The 12,498-nt window shown below is 37.0% G+C and overlaps 2 protein-coding genes across 2 annotated transcripts; both read right to left on the bottom strand.

The window, feature by feature from the left end:
* Positions 1-2,205: 2,205 nt before the first annotated feature.
* Positions 2,206-8,004, bottom strand: LOC116261781 (membrane-anchored ubiquitin-fold protein 3-like). Its single transcript, XM_031640636.2, has 4 exons — positions 7,814-8,004; positions 5,740-6,268; positions 4,096-4,266; positions 2,206-2,710 (listed from the first exon to the last, which is right to left on the bottom strand). The coding sequence occupies exons 2-4, from the start codon at positions 5,867-5,869 to the stop codon at positions 2,655-2,657; spliced, it is 357 nt and encodes a 118-aa protein (XP_031496496.1). The 5' UTR covers positions 5,870-6,268; positions 7,814-8,004; the 3' UTR covers positions 2,206-2,654.
* A 3,786-nt stretch (positions 8,005-11,790) lies between these two features.
* LOC116262692 (glutaredoxin-C1-like) lies at positions 11,791-12,102 on the bottom strand. The gene has a single exon (XM_031642174.1). The coding sequence runs from the start codon at positions 12,100-12,102 to the stop codon at positions 11,791-11,793; it is 312 nt and encodes a 103-aa protein (XP_031498034.1).
* Between the last annotated feature and the right edge of the window lie 396 nt (positions 12,103-12,498).

The following is a 12,498-nucleotide window of genomic DNA, read 5'->3' as shown; positions in this document are numbered from 1 at the left end:
ATGATAATGGTGGATGGAGCAATTGCCCACTAAGCAACGCTGTTCTGCTGGATCGGCGGGGTCCGCCAAACCCGGAGGGCTGTCAACGGATTGGGTCAGCGTCTTTTTATACAATCTAATAAGACACGTTATATGTATTTAAACGAAACGTACACATAAGATTCCCCTGCCAACTAGCCTCTCTCATATGCCTGCTACTGCTACTTGTAAAATTTCACAAGAAAAGTGAAAAAAAAAATGGAAGCCACCGGTTTTGATCAGATAGGTAAGATTTTGGCGATTTGAACATGATGTTTATTATCCGATCACATATTTAATTAAAACCACATCAAAATCCAATTGGGTGCTATTTCTTAGAACCCAATCGCATTTTTTAAAATGTTTTTCCATATCTAAGTTTTTTTTTGAAACAGCTCACATATCTGATTCGGATCCCATCCATGAACATCCCCTAATCCAAAGTTCTAATCCGAACTTCCACTCGGAGCTACGACGAAACGATGCAACAGCTTAATCCAAGAGTAAAATTATATAGACATGAATAGATGCTGCACGCTTTTATACGTGTGCTTCCACCTATAGTACAGTCTGTGTATGTGTATTGGTGAAATTGGGCGCTTCGCCGAACGGGCCACGGCACCCGAGTTCGGAGATGAAAGGCGCGGCCTCGACTCGGAATGGTATCCACCAAGGGGTCAGAAACAGGATTCGGTTCGATGGAGAGCGCCCAACAGGGTGAAGAAGTCAATGAAACTCTTCAGATAAAATTGGGTTCAGTTGTTGGGGTTGGCTCGATGGCAGCCTCTGGACCGAGTGAACTATGCGAGCCTTTCTTTTCTTATCTTGGGTTGGCTGACTGAACCATGCCCCGCACTGTGCAGTAAATACACCGTAACACAAGGAAACAGACGATGGCATATTATTTTGCACAGAGAAGGGTGATTTTTAAGTTTTTTTGGCTTTTTTTTTGTGGGTTGTGGGTTGGGGGTAGTGGAGGTGTTGGTTTGATGAGGATGAAATTGTAGAATTTTTGATTTCGAAATTATAAGCTCATTGTTTAGTCAAAATTCTAGAACTGTAATTCTACCATGAGGTTGCGTTTGATAGCTAAGATCCACCATGAATTTAAGGTTGGATGTTTTTTTTTTTGAGGGGTGGGGGGCTGATCTAAATTCCATGGACCTAAAATCCTAGGATCTCATATCTTAGGGCACGTGTCATGATAGTTTTACTTTATCAATTTTGGATTTTTAATTCCTTTTGTCAGGCACATTATTTTCAATTTTGAAATCAAAATTTTTAAACTGTCAAATACAAAGGAAACTAAAACTAGAATTTTCATTCTAATTTTAGTTTTAGATGGAATTTTATTTTCAAAATTTTAATTTTAAAATAAAAATTCAAAGCCATCAATGAACCCTTATTGATTCCTTGAACGATCAAAGACAAGGAGTTGATTTGTCATGCGAGTGCCCCAAGGGTAACAACAAGGAGTGGGACACCCTTTACGGGGAAGACCCAGTTTGATTGGAGCGAGCGAGAAAGTCTCAGCAGCCTTCTGCGATGCCAAAACCGTCGTTAAAACTTACCATTACAACGATCTGCCGAAAAGCAGGTTTTTACATACATCATGACAAACAAAAGATTTTGGATGCACCCGTTTCGTTTCAGGCTTGATCATATCCGCGATACAACGCCACTCACTCTGGCCCCTTTGCATTTAATAGACTTAGCATCTGCAAAAAAAGTCTAAAACGTGTCTGAATTCGCCTCAATTCTGCATTTTTCACGTGGTTTTGTCAAATAACTATAGGACTTACAAGGCAATTTAATCCAGCCCACAAAAAGAAGGAAATTTTAGGTAAGACCATTAAAAAATATTCTCAGATGATGTTCGTTAAGCACGCACCTGGACGTCCAAAACACCATTGGGTCATTCACCCACAAGCGGGCCGTTTTTCTATTATAGAGAAATCAAGAAAACCAGACATGACCATCTTATTCGAAGGTATAGGTACCAGTCCAGCAAACCATTTATTAGAATCCAACTCCAATAACTTCCAACTTTAAGGTGCCACATTTCATATATCAAGTTATTTCTAGCATCGCCTTAGCATAATGTAAATTACTCCATATAAAACCCGTACCCAACCGACAGACCTCGAATACAGGGCGAAGAAGTCAGTATGACAGCAAAAAATGTCATGAACATAAAACACACACCTTCGCATTATAAAAACCAGGCTGTTCATCACAAATCTGAGCACAATAATCTGAAGCGCCCAACTTCACCTAGACATGTATACACGGATAAACTGTACAACAGGTGGGAGCACACCTATAGCAAGCATGCAGAATCTATCTAACTCGCAGCAAATTTGTATCTAAATCTGGTCGCCACAATATAAAATTTGCTATCATTACCTTTTAACTTGTGGATGTGTAATCTGCACATTCCGTGAAGATCTGGTTGCTTAATCAGAGTAGCCTAATAAAGAGAAGACAAAGGCAGATAAAAAGGAAAGAGCACCAACTGGCCCTGGCTCTACAAATACCTGGAAGTTGACACGAAACTACAGTAGGCACAACAGAATGATGACCCACCAACCTGAGTGGATAAAAAATTGTGATAGACGGCCAATTTGAAAGTAACTCTACATGATGGTACAGGAACAGAAGCTCTTCTTTGGCATGTCATCCAGGTTCTTCTCTGCAAAATCCCAATACAAAACTACTTTAACTTCTGTTGCACAAAACTGGATGAACGGGATTCCCGAAGAAGAAAGTCAAGTGAAAATGGAAAACGTATATCCTTCAAAACAGACAAAAGCAGGCGTCTCCACGTTTAGGTACTTTCATTATCTTACTGTTTATCTACATTTATGTTTTCCTAAAAGCACAAATAATCACCAGATTCAGAGCAAGTTAACAGAATGCAGAAAATTCTATAAAAGAATAAGTGCTCTAGTTTCACATGCCCTAGACATGTCCAATAGTTTCAAATTTTCAATTCAAAGAGTGAGTGAGTGAGCACATGTAAGGGTGTACAAGAATTATGTGAGAGTCAAGTATGATTTACAGCATACTGCATAAGCATTTAAAGCTATTTTAATAAATCTAAACTGCATGTATGAAGTTAGAATGTTCCCAAATGATGGACCAGAAAAAATAATAAAAATCTGATGCATAGACCAGATTTTTATAAAAACTCACAAGTATAAAACTGTTGATAAACTCTTATTAAATCCTATTGTGTAGATTATATTTTCATGGCCTTTTCAAGTTTAATATTTTTGGACATGGAAAAACCATCTATGCAGTTCAAATAATCAAAATCAGCACCAAAACACCAAGAAAAATGGAGAGCCCCAGCCGACCAGATAAAGAAGATGGCATCGTCAAATTTCTATAGACATGACCGGTCAGTTAAGAAGGCTATACACGGACGAGTATTTCAGGCTAGTGACTAGTTGGTCGGAATAGTCAATTAATCCACCTAATCATTAGTAAACCAACTAATTCCAAACCTATAAATATATAGTTTCTGTCTTTATTTCCATATAAATATATGTACTTATCTTTTGATAGTCACTGACTTGGATTGGTTGGAGAGACTAGTCCCAATTAATCTTTCTAGGGACTTGATCCTGCATCCATCTTCTGTTTTGACAACTTAGACAAAAAAGAAGTTTGCTGCATGGGCACCAATCTTCATGAATAACATGATAAATGAAGAAGTAAGGAATGGTGCCAAATACACATTGGGGGAAATCAGCTTCAGTTTCCAGTCCATATGATCAATCCAACAAAAATTGAAGTCCTATATCTCCTTTTATTAGGCCTATGAATCTTGAGAAGTTTCTTCTCATGGCTTACGAAAAAATTCACCCAGACAGACAGGCTGACAATGCTTTCTTTTCTCTGAAACAAAAACCTGAACATGTTTTATTTATATGTATATATGCATACAATTATGTAGCACATAGTAATCTTCCTCTCTTTTGATAGGCATCATCGAGCACAGGATGAATTAAAAGAGAGAAATATATCTTTTTGAACTCATGCATATTCAATAAGTTATGGAAATGAAGGTACCTGTTTTCTTCCTTGGTAATGAAGGCTGGACTACAACATGCATTGTGATCACGCCAGCTGGAGGTTCCCCCATGGGTGTTGTAGACTCAGCAAGAGTCTTATTGTTCTCCAAAATTTTTCCAGCATTGATGAGCTTCAGGTCACTTGCGGTTTTTGGCACAATTTTTTTATCTGGAGATGATAAAACATGCCATTAGATGCTAACCAGAACAAAGTGACAACTGCATCCCTGAAATAAGGACTATAATGCCTAGCAATACAAGAACAAAATTAGCAGATATTCTGCAATTCCATCCCACAAAAAAAAACAGTTGAATGAAATAATTATATTCCAGTTTACAATGACTATGTGAATGAAGGCTCGTTCACATGGCCCAATGACCATGAAAATCCTTCTGGGATATCATGTTGACAACCAAGTCATATGAGTACTTCAATAAGGTCCACGTACCTGTGTCGCGGTACCTATACCCAAAGTGGGTACTTAGACACACTTGGGTACTCTTTACATCGAAACTGATCCAAACTACTTAATTTTGCTGGTTTAAATTTTTTCCAACTCTCTTTTTGTTCAGCTTTTAGAGTTATTGTTCATTAACATGTAATGTTTTTATTTATATCACTTGTTTATTTAAATGTTGCTTTGATTTTGCTTGTTTTGTGTTATTTTACACACACACACACACACACACACACACACACACACACGTATATATATATCATATGCCGTACCCCCATACCCACATTTTTTAAAGCTGCATATCTGTACCAGTATGCATGTGGCATAGGTTGACAAAAGAAATTCAATAATTAGAAAAGAATTAATTCCAACATCTTATAGTGCCGGATATAACTTTATAATTTATAGTTACAAGTTACAACTTACAACTAGTGGAGCATCAGCCACTGGTGTTTTATTGATTAAAAAGGTGAGAACTACAACATTAAAGTAGTTGCCATCTCTAGTCATGAGAAACGCTCAATGGAAAATGGAAATTATGTGTGCTATTGTTAGTTCAAGAAAAAGTAATCCTGGACAAGCTACTATCTTTCAGAGAAAGATCCTCCTAATAATGTCAACCCGCTCATCTGGTGCTTGATCTTTAAAACTCCATCTTTTCAACCATATAAGCACATTTTCAGTTAAGGAAAGGAAATAATCCACACAGTTTTGCAAAGGGTGCAAAGGAAAGAATAAACACGGTTTTGTAAAAGCTGAAGCTGCCGACTATACAGTGTTCCATCATTGATATTTTTCATTTAACTAACATCAGCATAAAATCCTGTAGATCAAGTATCATGCTGTTATGTCCATGTTCTGGAGAGTTGAATCCAAGCGTTCAGGTAAATATTCTTAAGAGAAGTTATATTCATGTTTCAGCAGAGCTACTAAAACATATTGGTATACAGAGAGTTTTTACATCTTCTTCTATGCACATACATACAGAACTAGCAATTGCTATGAACTCAACTAGCAAAATAAACTAAATGGACCAACAATTACTACCAGAAAAAGTACCATTATCAAAAGACATTACTGATATTCTACTCAAAGTAGAGGTCTTTTAAAAATAAAGAAAATATATGAAAGAGCCACATAACAGTACGATAAAGAAAAATGCAGGTTAAGGTTTTAAACCTAACCTTGTGGCCAGTCTGCAACAAGCTTTTCTTTAAGTGCCTGGACTGTGGTTGCAGGTGCATATAAACTGGGACCAATATCTGATCCATCGTAGAGACGGAATTTGATCTCAAGCTGACCTTCACTTGACATTGAGGCAATTCTTCAACAGTGAATGTCCTTCTCCAACTAAATGCACTCTTCTGAGAGTGAACAATCTGATGCTTTGGTGGGCCCAGTTGATGAACAAATATATATTAATTCTTTAACTTGTCCTCTACAGGTTATTCTAAAACATAACAGTGTTTCTGTACACTGTTCACGCCTGGGAATCTGATGCTCTCATTGTCTGTCGCAACATCTTATCGTAATGGCAATTCATTCCCTGTATTTCTGAGGCCCAGGGAAACAGTTGAAATTCTGATAGTGGCCCTCACGCATATTAAGGAGTCTACAACATTTGGAAATTCGTTTAACCAAGAAATCCAACGGTGCAGACACTTCATAGGACCAGACCAGTTGCACAAGATTGTCACGGTAGAAAAGCGAAGCCTGCAACAAGGAACAAGAAAAGGTTCAATTTGTGTTTCAATCCAAAATAGACAAAAAAGAATGTGAAGGTAAAACCGTAAAAGTACATGCCCTCAGTTCATGAAGCAAATCTTCTTCTTCTGCCCAAACTTATGAACAGCTTACTTTTTCATGCATAAAACTGAAATAACAAAATCCTAGAATGAAATCAGAAGGACCCTAACAACTTTTATTAATTAATCTACTAAATTAGTAGAAAAATTCAATCTCAGATGAAACACTGTTTCCGGGTGACAAAAAATGAACCTACCAAAATAAACATCAAAATCCACATTTGCTGCAACAAAACCTTCATGACTATATGCAAAACTCAAACAGTGTCAACACCTGAAAAAGAACAAAATTCACCTAAATTGATTACATTATTTGGATGACAGAGAAATTCAGTAAGGAACTAAATTTCCCCACCAGTTGATCAGAACGAGTGCTGGCATCAGATGTGTTGATGAGTACAGAAATGTTCTTCATAAGGTTGCTGAAAAATTACATGTCCATGAAGTCACAGCATTTTAGGCCAGATGTTTCTATCACTAAATTAAGGACAGTAAAAAATTCAATTCATATCGGCTGCCAAAAAAAAAAAAAAAAACTGATTGACATCCATATAAACACGGGCGACAAAGATACAAAAGAAGGCTGGAGAAACATGATCGAACATGAAATTGTAAGACAGTAACAAATTAAAATGATAATGATAAACCTAAAAACATAGACGAGGTTAACAGAAATAATCAGCAGGTGAACAGCTAAACAAGCTACAATCTGCAATATATAGCAAGTGAAAAGTGAAATTGTGAATGCTAAAACTTGTCAGAAAAGTAACACAAGTTTGGAAAATCGAAAACACCATATTTCTAAAAAATTAGAAGAAACTTGCTCAAAAACGAAATGATAGCCATTCCTTGATCTATTTCGACATTGACGATCGAAATCTCCAGGTGTAAGCGACCATGAACGCAAGATAGATTCCATAGAATAACGGGAAACATTCAGCTAACATCGAAAGGCCAAAGATGACGCTGCAAAGCTTAGCAACAACAAACAAGAAAAAGAAGATCTGATCGGATACATGAACCAAATGGAGTTAAGATACATCATCAAACTAGACAGATAACCGAACACCGTTGAAGTTAAACTTGAAAGAGACTACTAGGCACAGGGATATGAAGATCCGAAGTCCGAACTAACAGAACTGAAGAAACAAGAAGATGGACATCAAGAAACACTTCCATGACCGTCAAAATAAGAATGGAAACCTAAATATTTCACAGAAAAGTGACATTACACAATAGAAAAGAAAATTACCAAGACGGAAAAGAGAAGATCGATCCCAAACGGAGCCACAACCACATATACTACCAAAGGTCTATAGTTTCACCGGATCACAACTGATTTAAACAAAAAGAACCGAAAGAGAATAGATAGGAAGCAGATCGGAATTGCTTGCATAGATAAAATATAAAAGCGTGATAGATCGAGAATTCCTACTGAATGATGATCCCTTACCTTTCCAACAGGCGATCGTCCACCAGAATCCCGAGAACGACGAAAACACCGGTTCCGGTTCTCCTTCACCCTCCTCTTACTATCTTCTCACGGTGTGAGTTAGAGGCTGCAGACTTCGCCTTCCCGTCTGCCTTCTCCTTCGGTCTTCGTCATCTGCGTCGGAAGCCCAACAGCAGATCCGGAGATGAAGCGGCCTCCCTCTTATACTCCTCGGTGTGGCGCCAAATTACCTAAACGCCCATTCCTGTTGTTCTTCTTCAACTTCCTTCGCTTCAATTCTAAGAAGGCAACGGTGAACGAGCCAAACCGTAAAATTATAAAAAGGCGCCTATGGTTTGTCCGTGAGGAAGTAGCACTTGTTTGTTGAAAATTAACAAACAGACGCTCGATTTATGAGAACAAAGTTATATATATATATATATATATATAATATATAGAAAGAGAGAGAGAGAGAGTACAGAAAATTTGGATGTTATATGAATAAAAAATAATTCATGTTTCTATTTTTTTTTAAATTGTAAATTAATATTAAATAATGAAAATGTCTCAGTATCACTGTCTTATTCATGGATTTGGAAAAGATCAATGGCTGGGGTTGTTTCAACCATTGATCCGTGTTTATATCCGCAGTTAAAGAAAACGAAAATGAAAAAAAATGTGTGAACTGGTGAAAAATGACTCATCATCTTTATTTTTCTCCCAACATATGAAAAATACACCGGTGTATCTTACTAAACCACGCAAATAAATTAAATATGAGGATTAAAAGATGTTAAAAAATATTTATGTTGTAAGTTAAAAATGAATTGATAGTGGCCGGTGTACCTCATTAAATATATAATTACCTTTTTTCATTAATTAAAAAAATTTGAAGAAACTAAGATTGAGTTCTTAGAAATAGCACACGGTCTGAAGTGGCCTGTTTGAAATAGCAGAGATTTGAAGTCGTGGTCGACCTTAAGCAAAAAAAACTGCATGCGTGACAACGCAGTTACAATGGTGGGCAAAACCAGCGTGTGTAATAAACTAGTTAGATGTCATTTTATTAAGAGCAGGTAAAACAGTATCGTTTTATTTTATAGATTAAAAAATAATATAAGAAAGAAACCTGCAGAGGCAAAATGACGATTTTGGGTGAAGAACTCAGGTACGTTGTTGGAAGGACGCCTACCTCTATCGATACACTTGGGATTGGGTCTACCTACCGGACATGGCTAACTATTTTTATTTTTAATATTTAAGATATATTTGTTTACTTAAAACATTATTGGTAATATATATATATATATATGTGTGTGTGAAAAATTCAGTATCCATGTATATATATATATACATGAAAAAATACAGTATATTTTTTATTGTATATTTTGCGATTGTAAATTGATGGTGGACGAACCATAAGGTGTCTGGATCAGAATACTTTTATAGACCCAGAACCATGAATCGGGGGTGAATTAGTAAAAAAATGGAAAAGTGAGGGTGCGGAGGGGAAATCGGTGCGGCGTTTGCGTGATTCGGTTGACCGGACGATTTTTCTAAATCCCGAGGATGCCCTTCGGAGTTGTGATAAAAAGGTTTTGTAGGAAGGGCTTATTTTGCTGAAGCAAGGGCACGGGGCACATTGATTTGGTGAAATCTCCTATTTTGGCTGTACACCAAAAAGAGGAATGGTAGATCAAGTCGATTGATATGAAGATTAAATCATTTATCAATATCACGGAACTGTTCCTACATTTCTTAACAAAACTATATACATTATTTATGTAGGTAAAATATTTAAATAGAGGATGTCGTTCTACAAAATTTTTTGAAAATGGTAAGCGATTATAGATTATATATATATATATATATATATATATATATATCCAGAGAGAGAAAATTTATGAGGACCTCATGTCTTGAGATCATTCAGTTCCAAAAAGTCTTGGACCCTTTTAATATAGAAAAAAAAGTGAAGTTTAACAAAATTTATGAATTCGAAAGTACTGTTACTGAGACAACCAACTTGAGACTCTTTAAGTCGGGTTCCACTAGATCTGAATCTGATTTTTTCTGTCATATCCAATTAGAGCTGCCTTAAGGCAGCTTGGATGCTATGTTTCCACTTTAGCTTCAATATGAGTCTGGATCTGATTACTCATTTGAGCTCGAACCCTTTCTCAGGTCGGTCGGGTTAAACCAAATTCGATTCAAAGGAATAAAATAAGGGGAAATTCAAATTCTTGCTTTTGAACATCACCAAAACGATTATGGAAATGAAAATTCTTTGGGGCATAAGAAAAAGAAGCACAAGAGGGGGCATACCAAATAGGAAGGAATGGGCATTGATACTCCTTTGGATAGCAGTACTGTTTGTCTCCCATTACTGATCATTCTCTTTGCTTTGAATGCAAGGAGCACCAATTCACTTCTGGAGCAGCCACGGTGATGGCTGTTGTAGTCCTTCATGTAATCCAAGATCAGTTTCATTTGGGCAATTTGCTTCTGTTTTGAAGGCTAAAATATCTTTCATTTCTTAAGAATATTTAGGCTTCGAAACCCTAAAAAAGCCTGCCGGAGTAAAGAAAAATATTATTTTGGAGGACCACAGCCCAGTACAAAAAAGAAGCTTTTACAATCCCTTATCTCTTTAGGGTATATGGTTGCTTTTAGTGCTTTCAGGGTTGCACACCTTTTGATCATAACTCTAAAAACAAGGTTCAGATTTGTGATTAATTTTTTCTAATATGAGCATCAGTTTTCTTAGGCACTGTTAATCAAGGGCTTTAAGTTGAAGAATGCATAAAAATACAGATGGAGCCAGGGGGCCACGGCCCCCATAAGTTTCTGAAAAATAAAATCCTACTACTTAATATTTTTAAAAAATTTAATTTGACCCCTGTAGACATTTTGAAATTTATGTAATGAACACTCCAGAAAAAGAATCTTCTTACCCATAAATACCCCGTCATATCTTTAACGTCACCCAGATCCACATAATTTCCTTGAAAAAAAGAACTCAACTACGAGCAAAGTTGTGTAGCACGCAATTGCCTCATCCACGATCTAATCCTGAATATCTCATTGGTGCACACTTTATCTATTTAAAAAAAATGCACTGGAGTCAACATAATGATATGCAAAAGCTAAAAAAGAATCTCTATACTATTATCATAATCTTTCGAGAATATATACACCATTTAATTTGAGAAAAAATAATTTGGCAGATATCACATCTGCCGTATGTTTTGTGCCCATTTCTTGAAACCAAACGTCCGTAAGAATATCGAAAAACAATATCATTATAATAATTAAGGATGCCTAATTGACAGATAAGTAAATTGTAAGCAAGCTAAAATGGAACTATAAAGTTGAACCCTCATGTCTGATTCATTTTACATCCGGTTCAATTCGGTGTGAAAATCTCAAGAGACAAATCGCCTACGCAAACAAATAGAATTCTGAAAATGCCATCAACAACACAGATAAGCATTAAAATCAAGGGCGAAGCCAGAAATTTTTTCACGAGAAGGGCCGAATTAAAGTTTCTAAATTTCGACTAATGCCGAAATATCATTTTTCAAATTTTTTTTATAAAAAAGTGAAATTTTATAAAAGTTAGATGTAATTTTTTTTTTAAATTGAGGTGGGACCAGGGCCCATGTGGGCCCTACCTTGGCTCGGCACCTTACTAAAACCAAGTCCTTAATCTGGTGGCTGGATGTGAGGATATTAAATGATCACATTCTTAGAGTCTTCTAGGAGCGGTCATTCAATGTATCTTTCCAAATGTCATCAGCGCTTGTGAAAGGAGAACCAGAGCAGAGACTAAGAGAAAAGAGAAAACTAGTTATTTTACTCATCTTAGATTACACACACTTTTAGTTGTAGCCTGTAGGCAGAGTTGGTTCCCTTTCTTCCTCTCCCTCTATAGAAAACATACACCCACATTTCGCTTCATATTATAGATTTTCCTAGTGATTAGTCAATACATTGATCTAGAGTAACCAGAGCGCCCCTGCTTCCCGGAGCATGTGCCCCAGGGTCCCGTTGAGGTGGTGGGCCATAACTACCTCGGTGCGACCCACAAGCCGGCCTCCGATGAACACAGCCGGGACCGGGTTGCGGCCTAGGTGCATGGCCAGTGCTCTCTCCATCTCCTTCCCTCCCTGCTCCTGGTCCAGCTCGTATGCGATCGCGTTGACCCCGAGGTTGCGGAAGAAGTTCTTCATCACATGACACATGCAACAAGTACTAACGCTGAATATGACTACTGCATGTTGCGCCGCCAGTTGCTGAACTCTCTCCATTCCCGCGAAGAAAATGTATATGTGTATGTATGTATATATATATAAATAACTTTGTAGGACAAGGTAGGGAAAAGGTTTGCAAATCTTGAACGTGAATGAGAGGCAACTGGATTTGAGAAAGGAAGAGTTGTGTTTAGATGGGAGGCTTGAAGAGGAGGTTGAAACTTGAAAGTGGTTTGGAAGAAGAGTGAAGAGGGCACGTATTTATACTGTGTAGGTTGGGTGGATGGCCTTGTTTTTAAGTTCAAAAGAACAAACAAGAAAAAATGATTCCATTTGGATTATTTTGAATGTAAAAAATTGTGGGCAATCTCAGGCGATATATACCGAATATGACGACGTGGCTATTTACTATATATATATATATATATAAGACACCATGTGGAATCCTCCTTT

Source organism: Nymphaea colorata, chromosome 10, assembly GCF_008831285.2.
Source record: "Nymphaea colorata isolate Beijing-Zhang1983 chromosome 10, ASM883128v2, whole genome shotgun sequence".
NCBI classification, from domain to species: domain Eukaryota; kingdom Viridiplantae; phylum Streptophyta; class Magnoliopsida; order Nymphaeales; family Nymphaeaceae; genus Nymphaea; species Nymphaea colorata.
This window is presented reverse-complemented; position numbering and strand designations above follow the sequence as displayed.

Excerpts from the sequence above, each read along its gene's own strand:
- LOC116261781 (XM_031640636.2), bottom strand. The coding sequence starts at position 5,869 with ATGTCAAGTGAAGGTCAGCTTGAGATCAAATTCCGTCTCTACGATGGA. Across the intron at positions 4,267-5,739 it reads TGTTGCAGACTGGCCACAAG|ATAAAAAAATTGTGCCAAAA; the intron begins GTTAGGTTTAAA and ends TATCATCTCCAG. Across the intron at positions 2,711-4,095 it reads ATTACCAAGGAAGAAAACAG|AGAAGAACCTGGATGACATG; the intron begins GTACCTTCATTT and ends GGGATTTTGCAG.
- LOC116262692 (XM_031642174.1), bottom strand. The coding sequence starts at position 12,102 with ATGGAGAGAGTTCAGCAACTGGCGGCGCAACATGCAGTAGTCATATTC.